Below are 24699 nucleotides of genomic sequence, written 5' to 3'. Positions count from 1 at the left end.
ATAGAGTAAGAAAAACAGAATATAAAGCTAGAATATTATCGGACCATTCACCCTTAATATTGACAATAAAGTTAGAGGACATTCCTCCAAGAATGTATAGATGGAGATTAAACTCCATGCTACTCAAAAGGCAGGATTTTAGAGAATTCATTGAAAGACAAATTAAAATATATTTTGAAATAAATACGGAATCAGTGAAAGACAAGTTTATACTATGAGATGCAATGAAAGCGTTCTTTAGAGGGCAAATAATAAGTTATGTAACCAAGATGAAGAAGGACTATAATCAGGAAACAGAGCAGTTGGAAAGGGAAATAGTAAATATAGAAAAAGAATTAGCAATGAAGGAAGATACAACTAAAAGAAGAGAATTGGCAGATAAAAAAATAAAATATGAAACACTACAAACATATAAGGTGGAGAAGAATATAATGAAGACAAAACAGAAATATTATGAACTAGGGGAAAAAACGCACAAAATTCTAGCATGGCAGCTTAAGACAGAACAAGCTAAGAAAATGGTATTGGCAGCAAGGAAAAAAGACAAACAAATCACATATAATCCAAAGGAGATCAAGGAAAACTTTAGAGAATTCTATGAACAATTATACCAAACTGAAAACGAAGGGAAAGAAGGGAAAATAGATGAATTTCTAACTAAAATTGAACTACCAAAATTACCAATAGAGGAACAAAATAAATTAACAGAACCATTTGAAATAGTAGAAATACAAGAGATAATAAAAAAATTACCAAATAATAAAACACCAGGAGAGGATGGATTCCCAATAGAATTCTATAAAACATTTAAAGATTTATTAATTCCGCCCCTCCTGGAAGTAATCAACCAGATTGATAAAACACAAAGCTTACCAGATTCATGTAAAACAGCAATAATTACAGTAATACTAAAGCAAGGGAAAGATCCACTCGCACCAGCGTCATATAGACTAATATCATTACTTAACACAGATTATAAGATAATAGCTAAACTATTAGCAAACAGATTAGCAGAGTATGTACCGAAAATGGTAAATCTAGACCAAACTGGATTTATTAAAAAAAGACCCACAACAGACAATATTTGTAAATTTATTAACAATTCATGCAGTAGAAGGGAGTAAAGCACCAACAGTAGCAGTTGCTTTAGACGCAGAGAAGGCCTTTGACAGAGTAGAATGGAATTATTTATTTAAAGTATTGCAAAAATTCAGTTTACCAGAGAAGTATATTAATTGGATTAAAGCATTATATAAGGGACCATTGGCGAAAGTGACAGTAAATGGACATGTATCAAAGCAATTTAACTTAAGTAGGTCAACACGGCAGGGATGCCCACTATCACCCTTATTGTTCGCGTTAGCTATAGAACCACTAGCAGAATTGATAAGAAAAGAAAATAATATAAAGGGATAAAAATAAAAGACAAGGAATATAAAATCAGTTTATTTGCGGATGATGTTATAGTATACTTAACAGAACCTGAACTATCAATAAAAGAATTATATAAGAAATTGAAGGAATATGGAGAAGTGTCGGGTTACAAGATTAACGTAAATAAAAGTGAAGCAATGCCAATGAATAATGCGGATTTCTCAAAATTTAAGAAGGAATCACCATTCAGATGGCAAATGCAAGCAAAAAGATACCTAGGTATACAAATAAATAAAAATCTCGGCCAACTATATAAACTCAATTATTATCCACTAATGAAAAAATTACAGGACGATTTAGAGCATTGGAAAGATTTACCATTAACACTAATAGGAAGGATAAACTATATTAAAATGAACATTTTCCCAAGGATATTATACCTATTTCAGGCATTGCCAATACACTTGACAGAGAAATTCTTCAAGGAGTTAAAGAAAATATTAAGGAAATTTTTATGGAAAGGGGGGAAGCCGAGGATAGCACTAGATAAATTAACAGAATGGTATAAACAAGGAGGCTTACAACTGCCAAACTTTAAAAATTATTATAGAGCCGCACAATTAAGATACCTATCAGATTTTTATCAAACAAGGGAAAAGCCAGATTGGACTAGATTAGAATTAGATAAAATAGGGGAAAAGATACCTGAACACATATTATATAAATGGGATGAAAAATTGGTACAACATAGAAGTTCTCCAGTATTACATCATCTACTCAATATTTGGAAAAAGATTCATGTAGAAAGGAATAAAACAAATTATCAATTACCAAAACTAATATTGACGCAAAATAAGTTACTCCCTTTTACAATAGATAATCTTTCCTTTAGAGAATGGGAGAAAAAAGGGATCAAAAGAATAGAAAATTGTTTTTCAGGAAATAGATTATTATCCTTTGAACAAATGAAAGATAAATACAATATAACTCAAGATACAGTGCTGGCATATTACCAATTGAGATCCTACTTGAAGGACAAATTAGGAAGCAGTCTGAGTTTACCAGAGGGAAGTAACTTTGAATGTGTGATTACAGATACAATGATAATCAAAAGATTTATAACAAATATGTATATTAAACTGCAAGAAAAGGAGAATGAGGAAACAAATGGTAAAACTAAACAAAAATGGGAACAAGATTTAAATATAAAGATAAAAAAGGAAACATGGGAGAAGTTATGTTCTGGAACGATGAGAAATACAATAAATACGAGGTTACGTATGATACAATATAACTGGATACACAGGCTATACATCACATCTCAAAAGTTAAATAAATGGGACCCAACAGTAACTGATAGATGTTTTCGATGTAAAAAAGAAATGGGAACAATTCATGCAATCTGGACATGTGAGAAAGTAGAAAAATTTTGGGAAGATCTAAACCAAATATTAAATAAAATTACAGAAAACAATATACCAAGAATCCAGAGATCTACCTCCTAAGTAACATAAAAAACAAAGAGTTTGGAATTGATTTGGATGGTGCACAAAATAGATTTGTTAAGATAGCTCTAGCCATAGCAAAAAAATGTATTATGTCAACCTGGTAATTGGAAGATAATTTGAAAATACAACAATGGTATATAGAAATGAATAAATGTATTCCATTAGAAAAAATATCATAGTTTAAGAAATAATATTGAAATATTTGAACAAATATGGGAGCCTTACATGAAACACAATAGAGAAAACCTACCGGGGACATTCACTACCAAAATTAACGAAAGGAGAAGGAAATGAAAAGAATTGACTCAGTGGAATTTCTTGTTTATTTTTATTGAATGACAACATTGTTTGACTGGTTTAATGTATCCTAGATTTTGTACTTTAAATGGACGGGGGGGGGAGGTAGGGAGGGTGGGATGGGAGGAGGGAGATGAGGGGGAGAAAATGGCACAGTATATATTTGAAAAGGAAAAAGTATGTATCATGGTTCATGTGGTTTATGGTGTGAAAAATAAAAAAACAAAACAAAACAAATGAATCTATTCATGTAACAAGACATGGTAACATTCAGGTATACAGTATTTGGTGAGTAGCAATTAAGATTTATCCCACCGATGTGAAGGAAATAACTGTCCACCCTTTATATTCAATAGTGTTGTCATTCCCAAGCCCCCACTGCTAACATCCTGAGGGTCACTGTTGACAAAAAACTCCACTGAACCAGCTATGTACCATAATAGTGATGAGAACAGGTCAGGTACTGGGCATCGTGCAGTGATATATTCACTTGCTGTCACCCCAATGCCACTCTATCTACAAGGTATATAAGTCAGTTACATTATGGAATATTGGAGTTATAGAATCAAACAGCATCGAAACAGACCATTTTACCCACTACTGACTCTGAGATATTGATCATTTTATCCCATCTGCTAGCACTTGGCCTATAGCCTTTCCATGCCTTCGATATTTAAGTGCCTGTCTGGACAGTTTTTAATTGCTATAAATGACTGCTTCAACAAATCTAGCAGAGCTTTGCAGCTTATCATAATTTTCTCAATGAAAAAGGTCCACATGCTTGCACAAGCACAACTCTTCCTGAATTTGAATCTTCGATCTCTGCTTTTTTTTTTCCAGATAAAAATTCAAGCCACAGAAACATATAGAGGCAAGCGAGTGAAAGTCTTTGGTTGGGTGCACAGGATACGGAGACAAGGTGAATTTTCTGTTTTTTTTAATGAAATTTATAAATGAATTTCAGGGAAGAGATATTGAGCAGCAGGTTCAACCTGTCATTCCCTGGCAGGCACAGGGATCTCATATCATGAAATGTCTGATTTTATTTAGCGCTTTCAATAGGCTTCCAAACTTGTGGCAGACAAAAGTCAAAGCAAATCATGTATATCCTATATTACATTTTGAATGTATTATAACATGATAATAAAAGGAACCTTTGAATGATTTCCACTTTGGTTTAAAGCAGTAGATTTGAATCTTGATACAATTTATTAAAAATACAATGCTGAAATGTTATACATTGTATGCAGATCTCCTAACTTCCATTTAAATTCTCGTATCTCACTGAACCATATTGTGAATATGCCGGCATATAGGACAACCCTGGAATTTCCACCTAAAATGTAGGTTTTGAGCTATACCCATTATATATGATTTCCCTTGCCCCCACCCCCGCCATGTCTGGCACTTGCTATTGACCAGTGGAGTGATGCTGTCAAAATATTTTTATACCAAATTACCCTGTAAAGGTTTTAATTTTATTAGCATATTTTAAAATAGACTATCATCAGCTCCTTTAACAGGCCATTTAAAGCCTATGCAAAGTCGACGCCAGTTGTACTAGGTGGATGGACCATGGTGGGGAGCACTGAAACCTCATTGATAGTTAACAGGACACACTCAAGATTGGGTTAATTCATGGATGTCATTGACTGATGCAGTGAAATGAAGTTGAGGAAATACCCAGAATGTGGTTTGCTCCGCTGAATGGGTGGCAAGCTTGTGGAAAAACCCCATTTTGAAAACAGGTTGTGAGTTCTTAGTTCAGCCTGGTCAAAGCCCTTGTGGACCATACAAGAGGAGATGGCTGGCTGTATAATGTTTCACTTGAAATAAGGGAAACAGAAAAGGAACTCTGTGGTGACCTGAAAGAAAGGTTATCATCTGGAAAATCCTGATGGGGCAAGGCACTGACGTGGCTGATTGAAAGGAATCAGTTTGTGTCCAACGAGCAACAAATCTCTCTGAAAACCTACAACAACCTTCCTGAGTGATGACCATTTACCTTTCGAGCACCAAAGCCTGGCAAAATTCAAAAATGTTTAATTCTGTGCACAGTATAAGAATTGTCTGTAACCAGTGAACTTGGAGGAGTGAGAAGTGGATTGGACTGTGAATCAAAGAACTTTTCTGAACTTGTACACACATTACATACATGTGCGCTTAGAAGGCGCTTAAGTTAATTGTAATAAGCTGATGTTTGATCCTGTTTTCATGCTTAAAGATGATTAAAAGCAACTGGTGAATTTCTATTGCTGCTGGGTTTTGGGATCCCTTTCTCCACTTATCTTTTCTAAATTTGATATTTAAGTGTGACACACATATTTCCCTTTATTTCTCACTCAAACTAAATCAGAACTTCTAACAATTTGTCACTCTTGAGGATTACTCGGTGAATAATTATACTTGAATAATCTTGTCTCGTTATTTGTCGCCAAATATAAAATAACAGTTTTCTGCTTGATTTCACCATAGTATATTCCTAGAAATCCTCAAGGCAAACTTTGAGTTGCTTAACTTGTATGAAGATTGAAATTGTGTATGATTATCAGAGTATAATTCTTCTCTTAATTCTTGTTTTGTCAAGAATTATCAGAGTATAATTCTCTTATTTGTTTTATCCTCTGTTCTGCAGTATTGGCTGGGGGATGAAGTTATAAACTACAACTAGCAATGACTTTTCCTTTGCTATTTATTTCTGGAGTCTGTCGAAATTTAATCTACATCTTGATCTTTTGTCCAAAGATTTTAAAAAACCCATAGCATTTCAACAGATCACCTTACAAGAATATCCTTTTGAAATTTGCAGATTGGAATGATACAATGTAGGATAAAGTTATGTATTTTAAAAGTTAAAATTTTACTTTCATGTTTCATGATATTTACTTGACATTTTTAATATTATTTTTTCTGCAATCTGGGTCTGCAAAAGAGAAATTGTGATTAATATTGTTAGTACTCTTGGTTTCTGTTTCCTTATTGCAATATACGTGACCTTATTTCCTTTATAAAGTAAAAAGGGAGTAAGCAATGATACCATTCATCAGTATAAATTTATAATTTTAAATAAAATTACTTATCTCAACAGGAAAGAACTTCATGTTCGTTGTTCTGCGTGATGGCACAGGATTTCTACAATGTATTTTCAGTGATGAGCTGGTAATCATTTTCAGAAACATTCACAAGCATTTCATTTAATGTTCAGCCTGTCATCTTGAAAATGTGATGATGACATTATTAATTTCTACTCTAATTGTTTTGTTTACCATGAATGTTGAGCAATTCCCAACTTCAAAAGCTTCAATGTGAGGAAATTAAACTTTCTTTCCATGTTCTAATATTCTAATATTTATTTATTTATTTATCTTTCAGTGTCAGTGCTACAATGGATTAGTCCTATCAACTGAGAGTTCCATTGCAGTTTATGGAACCTTACAAGTTGTACCAGAAGGGAAAATGGTAAAGATATTTTCAATAATACTCATAATATTTTTATTTCAAGCTCCAAATGATGATATAAAACTAAAAGGAAGACAGAATTTAGTAAAAGTGGGGGAAAAAAACATGAAAAAATGAACACCTTTTTAATTGCCTTTTATAGCTTTTTACTTAACAATCCACAAGATTATTACAAAATAGCAATTTATTGAGTAATTTCTTTTATCAGTTTTCACAGTGGATAGAAACGGTAACAATTTGTATTCATGTATCACCTGTAGCATTGTAAAGTAACCCAAACTGTCCATTGATTAGTTAAGAAGTGGTAAAATGATGAGGGATTGATCTTGAAAGTCACTTTATATAATAGAGCAGCTGAGAGAAGAGAAGACATTGTAAAAGGAGTTTCTTTCAGCAATAATTGGATATACAATAATGGAACTAGTGAAGTGCATCTCCACCCAGCTAGAAATTGATGGAAAATATTTGAGGAAGCATCCAAGCTCAGCTGCCTTAAAGGTTGCAGATAGATTGAGAAGAACAATTTGTGATAGGTAATAACTTCAGATTTGGTGAATGACTTCAATAAGAATTCTTTTAATATTCTGGTATAGTGAGTATCTGGAGGTTTTCCAATTAGGGTATCCACCCAAGCCTTGTAAAAGATGTGAACAAAATACGACTCCAATAGGGATCATGATCTTGCAGAGATCATTAAAGAATTGATCATTTTAGATTGGAAATTTACTGATGTGACTAGTTAAAGAAGGTGACAAAGAAAGTCAAATGTTAGCTCTGCATATTATGAAAATATATCATTTTGAATTATGAGTATTTGGAGAAATTGGAATTGATTCAAATGACCTGAGGTGAGTTTATGAAATCTCTTTTGTCTATTGAACCAAATTTAGTTTTTATCTATCCAGGCGAGGTTTTGCACAGGCAATCACCAAGTTTCACTGTCCTACTGCTCAAACTAAAGCCATTAAATTTATTACAGAACAACTCCGATTATTGGATAACTGATCATTTTTTTCAAAACTGCCCAGTAGCAACAGCAAATCACTTGTAACAGTGTTTAAAATACAACAAGAGAAGGGTTTTTAAGCATTAAAATTATGTTTAATTCTCTCCAAAAAAAAATGCTGTCTGCCACCGATCACTGACATCTCCCCACCGAGGCCCCGCTGCTGTCTAGGAGGCTGCTCTCCTTGATGACAAAGGATACTTCTGACTGCTTGTGGCTAGTAGAGGGAGAGTTGGAGAGAAAAATCGGGGAAGGTAATGAAGAAATGGAGAGAGGGGAGGGAGTTACCTGAACCGAGGACAGTCATCGTTCTAATTTCATGTCGAGTGAATTTTTTTGCCCCCAACCCGTGAGGTCAGTTTGGCTTCAAAAAAAATTTTCAATAAATGAGGATTATTTATCCCTAGCTCTCCCCTCTCTCTCACTCCGTTCCTTCTCCTTACCCCTCTCTACCGTCATCCCCAGCTTTCTTCCTCCAACTTCCCACTCCTTCCTTACTCTTCCTCAGTCCTCTTCCACCTATAACCTTGCTTTTTTTTTCCATATCTCCCTCCTCTTACCTGTATTCACGTATCACATACCTCCTACCTGTGCTCCTCTTCCTCCTTTTGTTCGGGCATGTTTATTTCTTGCTATTCCTGATGAATGGTTTCAGACTAAAACACATGACTATAATTTGCCTTGCATGGATGTTGCTGACCTGCTGTGTTCCTCAAGCATTTTGTGTGTGTCAGCATGTATAGGTTTCAGGTCATCATTTCGGAGCAGAAAATAAAGAATAGTTAAAAAGAGAATTGCATGGTTCTTGTTCACTGTGTACAAAATATAATTCAGAGGACAAAAGAATCATTTTACAAAGCTTTTTAAAACAAATTGGCTGGAATATAAAAAAGAAGGAACGACACAAAGCGTGGTTTAAAAATATCTGAATACCTATGTGTGGTTCTGGACCCCGTACTTTATAAAAGCTGAATTGGTCTTGAAGGTGCATCTTAATCAGGATAATGCCATGACCCAAGGAGCATGGATTTGCTTACGGTTATTTTTTTAAATTTTGCATTTAAAAATCGTTTATTGCCTGTCATTAGTTGCACGAGAACATGCAGCAAAGTCTGAACTGTGTAATTTAATGGTTAAAAGCTTCTTCTGCACTGCAGAATGCTCATGGTGACTCTGCCTTACAGCAGACAAAAGTTGAAGTATATTATTTTTAATGTATTATTACATGACAATAAAAGGAACCTTGGGACCTTTGATTGTTGGGTCGGGTATGTCTGGAATTTCAGCAGGCTTTTGCTTGACTAGTATGTAGACTAGTTGCATGAGCAAGTTAGGAAGACAGTAAAGGATTGAGTGTACTTTGAAGCTTAAGAGAAACCAACGAAACAACCTTCAATAAAGTCTCAGCACATCTTTGTCAATTTCAGCCTCCTGTGCTAATTGTTTATTCTAAATATTGGCATTCCCATGACCTACAAAATTGCTTTGAAGTTTCTTCATTCCTTTATTATAGTTCTTTGTGGTAAAAGTGAACACTTTCTTTACTTAATTGTGAAGAAAACACGTCAGCACCTGTACTTCCTTGGGAGAGCTGAGGGAGATTCTGTATGACATCGGAAACCTCAAACTTCTGCAGATGTGCGATGGAAAGTGCGGACCAGCTGCATCACGACCTGTTAAGGGGGCACCAATACATTTAAGTGGAAAGCCCTTGCAAAAGGTAGTGGATGCAGCCCAGTACATCACAGGAAACCTCTCCCCACCTTGGAGAAAATTTACACGTAATACTGCCATCAGAGAGCAGCAGCTATCATCGATGATCTACACCAGCCAGGACATGCTCTGTTCTCACTGCTGCCATTAGGAAAGAGGTATAGGTGCCACAAGACTCGTATCATCAGGAATAGTTGCTACCCTTCCACCATCAGATTTCTAAACAGCTGACTCAATCAGAAACTCATTTTAGGACTCTTAACTTTGCACATTATTTATTCCTGAAAATGTTTTTTTTAATCCTATATTGCACAGTCAGTTTGTTTACATTTCTCTCTTTTGAATATGTATCTTCTCATGTACAGGTTACACTTACTGATAAGTAGAAATTCTGTCTGGCTCACAGGAAAAAAGAATCTTGGAGTTGTATCTAATTTTGTTTTTGATTTGAACTTCACCTTAGTTTGAAGTACCTTTTCTGTATACAGATACCCAAGTCTGAATAACATTTCTTGTTTTAAAATGTAACTTTATTCTACCCTCTGCATGCCAAAGTGGATTACTTCATTTTTAAAAAAATATTTATATCCAGTTGACATGTTCATGCTCTCTCATTCACCTCTCCATTTCATTCACAGCCTTTTCTAAAGTTACTTCATAATATTAACATTCTTCTAACTCTACATTCAGTACCATCACCCAATTCACCACTACAAATCAATCTCTTGTCCTTGTGACATTTTACCAGTTACAGCCTTGCAACTCAGTGCTCTGCATTCTTACTCTCTCTATATGGGTCATCTCAATCTATTTATGTCCCCACAGAAACTGAAGGGAGGAAATTATTGCTGAATTACAGTTAGGACAGACGACTGGCAGAAACGTGATATTGGCTTTTGCAGTAATGTTCATTTTAGTGGGGTTGCATTGGCGCAGGTTAAATTATATGAGCATACAGTAGGTTGTACCACCTACAGCTGCTGCTTTTTCAGAGCCATCAACCAGGGTAGCACTCAGAATCGATAACCAAGACTAGCGGAAAAGTGATCTACCTCCGTCCTTTGTACTCCCAAGCTTGATGAGTTGCAATTGCAACACTTGGCCCAACCTAGTTCTGGGAGTTGGCCTACCAGCTTGTGAATGCCCATAACTGATTGAATAAATTGATTTCCCAAAAATCTGCAGGCAGACATTCTTATGGCACCATCACTGTTTCGTTCCTGTCCCTTTCTGTCCTGCCATGCCCTCTCTCTCTCCTGCCATTATTTGCCTTGGCACAAATTGAAACCAAGAGCTTTGCTGGGAACAGCTTTGTACTCCCAAGCTTGATGAGTTGCAATTGCAACACTTGGTCCAACCTAGTTCTGGGAGTTGGCCTACCAGCTTGTGAATGCCCATAACTGATTGAATAAATTGATTTCCCAAAAATCTGCAGGCAGACATTCTTATGGCACCATCACTGTTTCGTTCCTGTCCCTTTCTGTCCTGCCATGCCCTCTCTCTCCTGCCATTATTTGCCTTGGCACAAATTGAAACCAAGAGCTTTGCTGGGAACAGCTTTGGAAAATGTTATTTAGATCTTCAGCAGTCATAGCCTACCTGATCCATGTGACTTGGCTTTTCTTTTCCAGGCTCCAGGAGGGCATGAATTGATTTGTGATTACTGGGAACTGATTGGTTTGGCTCCAGCTGGAGGTGTAGATAACCTGCTTAATGAAGAATCTGATGTAGATGTTCAGCTCAACAACCGTCACATGATGCTCCGTGGCGAGAACATGTCCAAGATCTTCAAAGTTCGCTCTGCTCTAGTGCAGTGCTTTCGGAACCATTTCTTTGACAATGACTACTTTGAAGTAGGTTTCTCATTTCTTCATTGCTTTATTTGTAGTGACTGCAGTAAACTTAAATAATTAATTGAGATAACAAAATACGTGGGCACTCCTGTCATGTTTCTGTTTCATGGAGTTGAAAGTCTCCATTACATTGATACAATAATTGTTACGGGTGCAAGCACCCATGTGCATATAGCTGTTCATAAATGGTGGTTGAGAATCATTTGTCCCTTTTAGTGGCAATACAATTAGAAAAACTTTAAAAAAAAAGTATTGCAACCATAAATTATGCAATGCTTAAAGTGTTGAGAACAGTAAGAATCTTTATTATTTGAGAAAGTACGTGTCAATTTTCTTCAGGCCATCTTGGCCTCTTTTCACCATGTGATTGAAGGAGATGCATGGTGTTCTTGCTTTGGCCACAAAGTGGGATAAAAGTCCAACCTGATGTTTGGGAAATGGCAGTTCATCAAGAAATGTGAGAACATGACCACCTGATTTCAAACCCTCTTGGTAATGTGCACTTTGTGGATTAATGATCATAGTTTGCAACTTGAAACTGATGTGAACAAATTCAGTGAGCTGTTATGTGGGGCACAATGACTCTTTGCTCTCTTTCAGGTCACTCCACCCACACTGGTCCAAACACAGGTTGAAGGAGGCTCAACATTATTCAAACTGAATTATTTTGGTGAAGAGGCCTTCTTGACACAGTCTTCTCAACTGTACTTGGAGACCTGCATCCCTTCTCTTGGGGATGTTTTCTGCATAGCCCAGTCCTACCGTGCTGAGCAGTCCCGGACTCGCAGACACCTGGCAGAGTTGGTGTTTTTTTTCTTTTACATTCTAACACTATCAGGAAAGGATTGAGACTGGGATAGCAAAAGTAACTAAATTTGGTGAACTAAGCTTGAGGAATTTCTGCATGTGGCTGCATCTGCAAATGGCAAACTAAACATACTTCTATACAGTTTTTTTCATACTGGTCAGCATTACTTTAATTCAAGATGAAAATTATTTTACCATGTCACATTTTAGTGATTAGACAATGAAATGTAAAGAACATAGAACAGAACAGTACAACACAGGATTAGGCCTCTTAGCCCACAATGACTGTCCTAGCTTCCAGCTGCCTGCACATGGTTTGTTTCCCTTTGTTGAGCGATTGCCGTTGAACTCGTGAAAATACTTCAGTGGGCACCAATGAAAATTCAAGCAACTGAAATCAAAGCATTCATTATTTCTCTGCACAGATTCTATTCTCTCTGATTAAAACTTAGCTATTGGGGAAACTTTGACGGACATCACTTTCTGTTGAAATTTTCAGATACACACATATTGAGGCAGAATGTCCATTCATCACTTTTGATGAGCTTCTCAACCGTTTGGAGTACCTTGTTTGTGATGTGGTTGATCGTATTCTCAAATCTCCTCATGGCGAACTTGTACGTGAACTACACCCGGTAAGTAAACTATATATGTTAGATTTTGTGTAACTTGTACCCTATGTAGCTCTACAGAATTTTTTGCATTAGTTACATAAAGCAACTTTTCTAAAAAAAAATGAACTCTTTCTTAACTTGTCTGAATTATATTTGTATTTTTAAAACAGTAACGTTAATCATTTATTCACTCTTCTTGAACTCTGTACAGTAATCCATCTATTTATGGCAATATTTTTTTTTTGAAATCAGGATTTCCAGCCTCCTCGCCGGCCTTTCAAACGAATGAATTATGCTGAGGCCATCACGTGGCTAAGAGAACATGATATTAAGAAAGATGATGGAACCTTCTATGAATTTGGAGAGGTAATTATTATATTAAGTATAATGTTGACCACTTTGCAAATATTGAGAAAAGGGAAGTGATCCTAAGGGAGGGGTTGGTTAAATATTAACTAAGGGAAGTACTGCTGTACATGTGGAGTTCTCATCCAAAGAACATTTCTGAAATTGCTATTGATATTACTTAGTTTCTGCTTGCAATTACATTTTCCTTTTTCTTACTCTTATTCCTTCCAGAAGGTAATATCCCTTGCTTGGGCCAAGGTTAATCTCAAGTCTGTAGCCAAAATACATTTATGTCTGCATTTTTAAGGATTATTGGATGGTAATAACAAGTGAAACTTGGCTGTTTTATTCCTGCTCCTCCCTCAACTATGAGTTCAAAATCCACCATGTGGTATTGTGAAATTGAACTTAACAATTTAGGCAATTTGCACGTTAGCATCAGAATTCCTCTAACTTGTTAAAACCTAAGTGATTCACTGAAGTTCTTTACAGATGCGAACCTGCTGCTTTCAATTTGACTTCATTTCGAATTTGTGCAATTAGTTGCCTTAACCTCAGGGGAAACTAGTCTAATGGTATCCCCTACAACTGAAGAAAGAATCATTTTAAAAAGCACATGTCAACTATTTGATAAAGCCACTTTTTATGCTTGTTTAATTTGTTTTTATTTAAGTAGTTCGCCTGTAATCTTACCATAAGACCAGAAGTAGGCCATTCAGCCCATCAAGTCATCTGTCATTCCATCATGAACTGATGCATTCTTCCACTTAGGGCCACTCCCCTTCTCTCTCCCCATGACCTTGAATACCCTGACGATTCAGATATCTCCAATCTCTGCCTTAAATACACCCAAGGACCTGGCCTACACAGCAACCCATAGTAGCAAATTCCAGAGTTCACTTTCTGGTGAAAGAAATTCCTCCACATAGCTGTTTTAAATAGGCACCCATCAATCCTGAAGTCTGCCCTCTTGTCCTAGACTCCATGACCATGGAAAACAACTTTTATCACATTTACTCTGTCCAGGTCCTCCAACATTTGAAATGTTTCTGAGGTCCATCTCATTTTTCTGAACTCCAAGGAGTGCAGTCCAAGAGACATCAAAAATTCCTCATGTGCTAATCCCTTCATTCCAGGAATCATACTTGTGATCTTGTCCGAATCCTCTCCAACGCTAGCACATCTTTTCTTAAAGGATTCTCAAACTATACCTTGTGCGTACTCCATGAGGCCTTACCAGTGTCTTGTACAGCCTCAGCATCACATCCCTCCAGCAAGTGTGCATGCATGGAAAACGCTCTGAATGGCGCCGAGTGTTAAGTGATACACCCCAGGGCACAGTGTAAGGCCCATATTTGTTTTTACTCTACATCAACGACATTCATGGAAAAGTCACAAGCACCACTAGACATGGAAAACTGTTTGGTATACCATCCAATTAAGTCAGCTGATGAGTAGGGTGCTCTCCAAAAATATCTTTATAGCATGGTAGAATGGTCACAAAAATGGGACATGTAGTTCAATCCCTGTCATCATGTCATGCATGTCATCAGGAAAAGAAAACCAGGCAAAACATCATAAAAATCTTGCATGTCACTCTTTAAAAACCAAACAGGCCAAATACCTTGGCATTAAAATCCAGAACGACTTGCATTGGAATGATCAGTCAGTCATACAACACTGAAGACAACAGGAGTCCTAAACTTTCTGAGACACAATTTCCATCATTGTTCACTTTCTGTCAAGAAGTTTTACCTCCCCCTTGTCAGACCACATTTGGAATAGGCAGTAGCTGCACGGGACCCATTGTTATGAGCCCAGAGAACCCTAAAACCCAGCAGCAATAGATACTCACCAAGACGAATGGTTATTTAAACAAAAGTTGCTTTTAATTATCTTAAACATGAAAATAGAATCAAACTTTAACTTATCATTATTGATTTTCTTAACCTAGCTTAACCCCTTTCTAATTCTAAGAGCACATGTGTGTAATGTGTGTGCAAGTTCAGAAATGTTGTTTGGCTCACAGTCCAATCTCACTTTTTTGAAAACTTTGTTTATTTAAGAAAATCATTGATAGAAAAACAATATACAATCCAATATAAGTAATTTTATATAACATAAGCAGAAAAAAATTATACCCCTCCTACCCCATCAGCCAGCTCTTAGCAAGAGCTTAAAAAAAAGTGAAAAATATAATACCTCAAAGTATATCTAAATGAATATATTCCAAATACGGTAACCACTTATTAACAAAAAAGAATAATTATCATGCAAATTGTATGTAATTTTTTTCCATAACAATACAAGCTTTCAATTCATTATTGCCATCGCATTATATTAATCACCTCACTGACAAAAGACAAAGGAGGAAAAACCCAACACCCAACCCCAACCAACCAATTTTCCGCTGCAACCATGTCTGCCTGTCCCGCATCGGACTTGTCAGCCACAAACGAGCCTGCAGCTGACGTGGACATTTACCCCTCCATAAATCTTCATCTGCGAAGCCAAGCCAAAGAAAAGATATTAATCACTAATCTTTCCATGTACTTGCTATACATTTACGAGCTACAGACAGTACTAAACGTACAAATTCAATTTGAAATTTATCCAGCCCTAGTCCCTTTAAAGGGACCATGTAACCCATTAAAAAAAAATAGATGGATCTAATGGTAACTTAATGTTATATAATTTTTCCAAAATTAACCTAATTTCCCAAAATGGTTGTACATGAACACAAGACCAAGCAGCATGTAAAAAAAAAGTACCAGTACATGCACCACATCTAAAACAAGAATCCGAGTTACTAAAACCATATTTTTTCCAATTTCTCTGGAGTTAAATCTAACTGATGTTAAAAAATTATAATTAACCATTCCATACAATACATTCATCAATTTAGTTACACTGACGTAGCACATATCTGCCCAATAATCGTAAGGAAAAACAAAAGCTAAATCATTTTCCCACTTAAGCTTAGATTTCTCCCATTCTGGTTTATCCATATTGTCTGGTAACACTTGATACATAACAGAAGTATATCCCTTTTTTGGTATAGAAGAAATCAAAGATTCAAATTCCGTCAATACAGGTAAAGTCATCTCTCTACCATACATGTCTTTCACCAGAGCTCGAAGTTGATATAAACCAACAAAGAATTTTCAGCAATATCAAAACGTTCCCTCAATTGATTAAAAGAAAGAAACTGTCCTTCTACAAAGCAATCCTGCAATGTCTTTATACCCTTAAAATCCAAACTCTTTAAATACTTTTAAAAATTGAAAAAGGAATAAGCTGATTATTATATAATGGGGTTAAAATTGACAATTTACCTTTTGATCCTAAAATCTTATTTCTTTTAGTCCACACCTTTAATAAATGCTTTAATATTGGCATATATTCCCGCAACAAATTTATATTCCATCGATATATAAATTGATGCACCTCAATTTCAGAAATGCAGACCATCTCAACTTTCGCCCAACTTGGAGGTTGGTCCAAATCCATCAATCTACTAATAAATTTCAACTGGGCTGCTTCATAATAATTTTGAAAATGAGGTAATTGAAGCCCACCTAACGCATACTTCCAAGTAAGTTTATGTAATGCTATCCGTGATAATTTACCTTTCCATAAAAATTCTCTCATGGCTTTATTTAAATCCTGAAAAAATCCCTTTTAAAGAGGACACGGTATTGACTGAAATAAATATTGAATTAGAGGGAAAATATTCATCTTAATACAATTAACTTGACCAATTAAAGTTAATGGGAGATCTTTCCATTTAATTAAATCTGCTTTAATCTTTTGTAGTAAAGGAACATAATTTAACTTGTATAAAGATTGATGATCAGCATTTACGATTATTCCTAAATATTTAATTTTATTAGACCATTTCAATTTTATAATATCTTTTTTATATTCTGAATAATCTTCTCCAACTGGCAAAATTTCACTCATCCCAATTAACCTTATATCCAGATAATGTTTCATATTGCAATAAACGTTCCTGCAGATGTGACAATGATCGTTCTGGGTCTGTCAAATATATCAATACATCATCTGGAAATAAATTAATCTTGTATCGTCATCCATAACTCTCATCCCTCTTATCTGTTCATTCTGCCTTATTGTTTGAGCCAACGGTTCAATAGCCAATGTAAATAAGGCTGGTGACGATGGACACCCTTGTCGAGTTGAACGCGTCAATTTGAATGGTAATGAAACTTGGCCATTTGTCACCACCCTGGCAATCAGGTTTGTATATGGAGCTAACCCAACCAATAAAAAAAGGGCCCAATTTAAACTTCTCCAACACCTTAAATAAAAATTCCCATTCAACCCTATCAAAGGCTGGGCTGCTGTCGATATGCATTGACCAAAGTAATCGAAGAATATTATCTGATGCATTTCTATTCTTAATACAACCCGTTTGGTCAATATGTATCAATTTAGGTAAATATTTAGCAAGTCAATTTGCTAACACTTCTGCTATAATTTTATAATCTACATTCAGTAGAGAAATAGGTCTATATGAAGACACTTGCAACAGATCTCGATCTTTTTTCGGAATTATAGTAATTAAAGCACTGGACCAAGATTCCGGCAACTCATGCTCTTCAGTTACTTGTTGTAATACATCCTCAAAGACAGAGGATAAATCTTCATAAAAAAATTTGTGAAATTCCACAGAAAATCTGTTTCCATTTGGCATCTCCTGTGTAGCTTTCTTAATCTCAAATTCTGTAAACAGAGCTTCCATTTCCACAACATCTTCCTCCTTTAATGCTGGTAACATTAATTTAGATAAATAAGATTAAATAACTCCACTATCCTGTTTCCCCTCAGAAGTATATAATTTTTGATAAAAGTGAATAAAACTGGTCATTAATTTCCTGAGGTTTATAGGTAACTATTGAATTCTTTTTAACAGCATTAATAATCCGTGAAACCTGGTCCGTCTAACTGCCATGCAAGTAACTTATGTGCTCTCTCACCCAATTCGTAATAACACTACTTAGATCGATTAATTAAATGCTCAAATTGATAAGTTTGCAATGTGTTATAACGTAATTTCAAATTAGCCAAAACCACTTTCTTATCTTGTCACATCTTTCTGAAATTCCTTCTCCAATTCAGCAATTTGATTCTCTAATTCTAAACTCTCTGCCATATACTGTTTCTTAACTTTAGTAGTATAACTAATAATCTCCCCTCTTAAATAAACTTTTAGTGCATGACACATAACACAAAACGACTATCTACAGAATTGTCATTCTCAGTCAAGAACAAAGTGATCTGTTCTTTAAAGGTAACAAACTCTTTTTTTTCAACAACATTGTATTAAATTTCCATCTATAAGATGAACGTACCACTTCTGAACTTAAACAAGAAAAAAAAATAAAGAATGCTCCGATATTACCCTACTTTTATATTCTGTCTGTAATACTCTTCCTTGTAAATGTGCCGAAACTTTTTAAAAAAATCTATTCTAGAAAATGAATACTGTCGAGACAAATAAAAGGAAAATTCCTTCTCCGTAGGATTGACCCTTCTCCAAATATCTACCAAATTTAAGTCTTTCATCAAGGCCCCAATTTGTATTGCCATCTTTGATTTCTTTATACTCTTTGGAGATCTATCTAATAAAGGATCCAAAACACAATTGAAATCTCCCCCAACTAAAATATTTTCATTAGCCTGATTTAACAACAAAAAAGTATCAGAAATAAAACGTTCATCATCTACGTTAGGTGCATAAACATTAAGCAAAGTTCAAGATTCAGCAAAAATTTTAAAATTCTCCCTTAAAACCCTCCCAACATTTCCTTCCATAGATTGTAATTCAAAAGGCAAATTCTCATGAATTAAAATCACTACACTTCTTGCCTTGGAATTAAATGAAGAAAAAAAACACATGACCAACCCAATCTCTCTTCAATTTGAGATGTTCTTTTTCAGTCAAATGTTTCTTGCAAAAAAGCAATATCAATTTTCATTTTCTTAATACAAGCCAAAACTCGTTTTTGCTTAATCGGGTTATTTAACCCCTGAACATTAAAAGTTTCAAATTTCAGATTAGACATCCCTACGAATTAATAATAGAATCACTCACTACAAGTCGCTCCCCTTATAATATCTTAAAATCACTATCCCTCCACTAAATATTAAAAAATTTTTTTTTAACTGGATGTGGTAAACCCCACTAGTGGCAGATGACTATCAAAGTGCCATCCACCCCTCCCCCACCCCACACCAGAGATACATTATTCACGTCAACATAATCAAATATAATCAATATGTATCAATATGTTCAACCCATTGACTCCAATCCCAATGATTGTTCAAGGTCTTCAATGTCAATAAGACTTTGAGTTAACACTTCTTTCTTTCCATTATTCCCATTGCCATTTCCAACTGTCTTCCTTTTTGCCGACGGCGGCGAAAATCGACCATTTCCTCGCAACTCTGGTAGTGAATTAGCAAAGATTAATGCATCATGGTCATTTTCAAAAAATTGAGATTGAAAATTACCATAAAAGATTTTTAACACTGCAGGATAACGAAAAGTAAATTTGTAACCCTTCCGCCACAACACTTCTTTAGGCGAATTGAATTCCCAACGTCGCCTAATAATCTCCTGACTCAGATTTGCTTTAAAAACTCTGTTATTTTGAGTCATTATTGGATATTGACTTGGTCGGGCCGTCTGCACCGTCGACCGTAGTATCATTTCTCTGTCCTGATATTTCAGACAACGGATTAAACCGTGCTTGGCAGTTGTCCCGGAAGCGGTTTCTTCTGCAACGCTCTATGTGTCTGGTCCAACTCTCGGCCTTCCGAAAAAAAAACTCCTTGCCCAACATCTTGGGAATCCATTTCTTAAAAAAATTTATTGGATCGGAACCTTCAATATCTTCTGGAAGACCCACAGTCACATTATTTCTTCAACATTGATTTTTCCAATGAATCAATTTTTTTCAAATAATTCCTTCTTCTGAATTCCCCAGTCCACAAAAGAATCTTCCGCTTTCTCCATTTTTTCCTTATTACGTTCAACCTAATTTTTACATTCAAAAAAGCAGTTTCAATTTTTCTAAAAATTTTCTTACACTGTATCCACTGATTTGATACATTTATTAACATCACTCTTAACTGCAGACATAGTATTCATTTAGTTGTCACTTCCAAAACAGCACACATAGACTCCATTCCAGATTCCAGTGCCTCTTTTTGAGGTCTACCTTCTCTAGTTTCCAGTTTCAGTTGCTCCTGCGTGCTGCCCAGTAAAGATAAGTCTTCTTCCTCTTCATATGTGGTCGGTCCCTTTCCGGTGCAGCTGCGGGTCTGAACACCTGTCGGCAGCACCCCGACCACTTCGGGACACTGCCGCTCAGGGCCCCCCACAACAGCCCACACCCGATCCAGCAACTCCCGAACTCTAGAGGCACCGCGCATGCCCAGTAAGGCCAGGGACTACGCAGGTGCAGCTTCCAACGCCACTCTGCGCGTCGCCGGCCCACTCGACGGCAGTGCGGGCTCACGGGTTCCTCTCGGCTGTCGCCCACGCGCCCAACATCACGGGCACGCGGTTCGGGACCAACCAAGCTCATCATCGAGCCGGCGCCAGCGTCATACTCAGCCGGACAGGGGTTCTCTGTGCCTTAGGAACTCCCAAAATCGACTCCGTGGCTTCAGTTAAGCAAGTAGGCCTCAATTCTTCAGCACTCTTAAAAGGTAGTTACTTCTGCAATTGAGTTTTTTTTTTACATTAGTAGCCATTGTAACCCACTAATGTTCCAAAAAATAAAAAATATAATTTTTAATCACTTTTATAAACTTTAAAAACAGATACTTAAAAAAAACTAGCTGAGGAAGGGTGGGGTCGCACCTCTGTCCTCTCCGCCATCTTGCCACGCCCCCCTCCAATCTCTCTTCTCATTCCTCCAAGTTCACTGGTTGCAGGCAATTCTTATACTCTGCACAGAATATAACATTTATGAATTTCACCAAGCTTTGGTGCTTGAAAGGTAAATGGTTACCGCTCATGAAGGTTCTTGTTGGTTTTCGGAGAGAGATTTGTTGTTCCAGGACATCCACAACTGATGTACTTCTATCAGCCACTCCAGTATCTTGCTGATGAATCTTGCCCCTTCAGGGTTCTCCAGATGATTACCTCTTTCTTTCAGGTCACCACAGAGTTCCTTTTTGTTTCCCTTATTCCAAGTGAAACATTAGACAGCCAGTCCTTTCCTCTTGCATGAACCACAAGGGCTTTGACCAGGCCGTCTTACAAATGGGCTTTTCATAAGCTTGCCTGCTTGTCCTGTTCCAGTCCCTGCTGCTGGCTGTAACACTGTACAATGTACAGCAAGCTCTCTTCTAGACAGAAAGCAGCTCCAACAAGATCTTTCATCTGTTGCCTTTTGTAAACAACAATCCATTATGAAGTCTCTTCAAAGCACTTGTAAAAGCTGTTGAGGCCCCAATATCTTTGGAAGCCTGTATACAACTTCCATCAGGGTCTTTTTACCCTGGCAGTTTTTAAATTCTACCCACAGGGGTAGATATAATGTCTCCTCTCTCCAAAGATTGAATTCCATTTTTAACCAGCAGAACCCTCTGCCTACCTTCCTGTCCTTCTGGTACACTATTTATCCACAGATATTTTGTTCCCAGCTGTGATCATGCTTCAGCTTTGACTCAGCGACAGCAACAATATTATACCTGCCAATTTTCAGTTGCAACTACTAGATCATCAACCTTATTTCTTTGACCCTATGATATGTCTTTAAGGCCGACAAAAGAACATGGTGAACCTTCGCATGGCATCAGAAGTACCTGATGGAGTACCTGCCAGGGTACTGAAAGTCTATGCCAACCAACTAGCCAGAGAATTCACAGACATTATCAATCTCTCACTGCTGCAGTAATAGAGGTTCCCTCCTGCTTCAAAAGGGCATCGATTATCCTGACACCCAAGAAGAGCTGCCTTGATGACTATCGCCCAGTAGCACTCACATCCACGGTGATAAAATGCTTTGAGAGGTTGGTCATGGTCATAATTAACATGTACCTTAATAAATATCTGGACCCACTACAATTTGCCTTCCGGCAGAATTGCTCCACGGCAGATGCAATGTCACTGGTTCTCCACGTAGATAACAGCAACACACATCTGGCTACTCTTCATCGACTTCTTTTCTTTGGCTTGGCTTCAAGGACGAAGATTTATGGAGGAGTAATGTCCACGTCAGCTGCAGGCTCGTTTGTGGCTGACAAGTCCGATGCGGGACAGGCAGACGCGGTTGCAGGGGAAAATTGGTTGGTTGGGGTTGGGTGTTGGGTTTTTCCTCCTTTGTCAGGAGGTTGCTGCCTGCCGAACTGTGAGGCACCAAGATGCACGGTTTGAGGCGATATCAGCCCACTGGCGGTGGTCAATGTGGCAGGCACCAAGAGATTTCTTTAGGCAGTCCTTGTACCTCTTTGGTGCACCTCTGTCACGGTGGCCAGTGGAGAGCTCGCCATGTAACACGATCTTGGGAAGGCGATGGTCCTCCATTCTGGAGACGTGACCTACCCAGCGTCCATTCAGAGCCAGCTCTTCAGCGCTTGACGTCCTATTTTGCGGAAACTGCCAAAATGTTTGGCCTGGAAGTCCAGCCTGAAGAAAACTGAGGTCCTCCATCAGCCAGCACCCCACCACGACTACCAGCCCCCCCACATCTCCATCGGGCACACAAAACTCAAAACGGTTCATCGACAACACCACCATTACCTCAGTGGTGGTCAACAAATTCCGAAACTGGGGTCTGCACCTCCCCCCCGCAACTGATCCTTCTTCATGGGAAGACCTAGTCAGTGCACATTGGAAATAGTGTCCCCTCCTCACTGACAATCAATACAGGCAAACCTCAAGGATACATGCTTAGCCTATTGTTTTACTCACTCTACACTTATGACTATGTAGCTGGGCGCAATTCAAAAGCCTTTTACAAATTTGCCAATGACACCACAGACATTGGCAGAATTGAAGACAGCAATGAACAAGCGTACAAAAGGGAGATAGATCAGCTAGTTGAATGGCCTCCCAACAACAACCTTACTCTCAACATTAGCAAAAGCAAGGAGCTGATCCGGGCTTCAGAGGAAAATCAGGAGAACGCTCATCGAGGGATCAGCAGTGGAGAGGATCAAGAACTTCACATTCATGGGTGTCAACATCTCTGAGAATTTGTCCTGGGGCTTTCATGTTGATGCAATCTCAAGGAAGGCCTGCCAGAGGTTATATACTTTGTGAGGAGTTTGAGGAGATTTAGTATGTCACCAAGGACTCTTGAAGTACAGATTATACCTTGTAGAGCATTCTGTGTGGTTGCATCACTGTCTGGTATGGAGGTGTCTAAGAAAACTGCCTCGATCGATAAGGTCCCCCACCAACCAGGCCATGCCCTCTTCACATTGCAATCATTCAGATAAGAAGTACAGGAACCTGAAGATGAGCATGCAGTGACACAAGGAGAGCTTCTTCCCCTCTGCCATCAGATTTCTGAATGGATGATGAACCACAGACTCTACTTCACCTTATCCTATTTTCTTGCACTACTTATTTATTTTTGAAATGTTTGTCCTCTAATGCTTCTGCAAAACAAACAAATTTGTGATGTATTCATGACAAAAAATTCTGTTTCTTCTGATTCTTGTACTGCAGGTATTTAAATACAAGACCTTCACGACTGTATTTATCACCCTTTTTAATTTTGTTTCCAAAGTACTTCAAGTTGAATCCTTAACGTTACACTTGCACTTTTGCCCTATAGACTGCCTGCCCTTCCTCATCGTCTCGCTACACAGCGTATCTACTTGTGTACCTTCTGCTCTATTCATTTTGGTTTCCATCTCCCTGCCAAACTAATTTAAACCCTCCTCAAGAGCTCTAGTAAACCTGCCCACCAGGGTATTTGTCCCTCTCCTATACAGGTGCAACCCGTCCCTTTTGTGCAGGTCATACCTTCCCCAGAAGAGATCCCAATGATCCATGAATCTAACTATTAACCTGGCTTAACCCCCTTCAAATACTAAGTGCAAATGTATGTTTTTTTTAAGTGTTCAGGAAAATTCTTTTTCACTGTCCAATCATTCATTTCACTTCTCCAAGTTCACTGGTATCAGGCAATCTTTCATTCTGTACACAGAATTAAACAGGCTCTGGTGCTTTAACTTGTTATTACCACTCAGGAAGCTCTTTGTTGGTTTCAGAGAGATATTTGTTGTTCGTTGGACACACAAACTGATCTCCTTCGATCAGCCACTGAAGTGTTGCTGAAAAAAAACTTGCCCCCCCTCTTGGGTTACCACAAAGAGTTCTTTTTTCCCCTATTTTAGGGGGAACACATTAACCAGCCACAGCCTCTGCAATTGACTACAGAGATTTATAATAGGCTGAACTCTGAACTAAAATCTCTTGCTCTCTCTCGCTCACTCTTTCCGCCCCCCCCCCCCCCCCCCCCCCCCCCCCAAAGAATGAATGTTTCTCTCCATTAGCAAAACCACATGGAACAGCAACCTTCAACCAACAATTTTCTGGCACCAGTCTTAATAACAAAAGATTTTCACTTGTTAAGCCTGGAACTGTATAAACTACATTAACACCTACCTGAAGTACTCTCCCATTGTCTCAGCAAAGCCAAATGGAGACATGAAGTCTATCCATGAGA

General features: G+C 37.4%; 1 protein-coding gene across 2 annotated transcripts in view; it reads left to right on the top strand.

Moving 5' to 3' along the window:
• Nucleotides 1–24699, top strand: part of nars1 (asparaginyl-tRNA synthetase 1) — a 59468-nt gene that overhangs the window by 17748 nt on the left and 17021 nt on the right. For both annotated transcript variants that reach the window (XM_069923983.1, XM_069923982.1), the window contains exons 6-12: nt 4020–4098; nt 6268–6338; nt 6552–6638; nt 10989–11210; nt 11811–12010; nt 12517–12652; nt 12884–12997. In XM_069923983.1, the coding sequence (XP_069780084.1) occupies nt 4020–4098; nt 6268–6338; nt 6552–6638; nt 10989–11210; nt 11811–12010; nt 12517–12652; nt 12884–12997 (909 nt within the window). The remainder of the gene's footprint in view (nt 1–4019; nt 4099–6267; nt 6339–6551; nt 6639–10988; nt 11211–11810; nt 12011–12516; nt 12653–12883; nt 12998–24699) is intronic.

This window comes from Narcine bancroftii, chromosome 3, assembly GCF_036971445.1.
Source record: "Narcine bancroftii isolate sNarBan1 chromosome 3, sNarBan1.hap1, whole genome shotgun sequence".
Classification (NCBI taxonomy): Eukaryota; Metazoa; Chordata; class Chondrichthyes; order Torpediniformes; family Narcinidae; genus Narcine; species Narcine bancroftii.
Note: the sequence above shows the minus strand (reverse complement) of the source record. Positions and strands in the feature narration are given on the sequence as shown.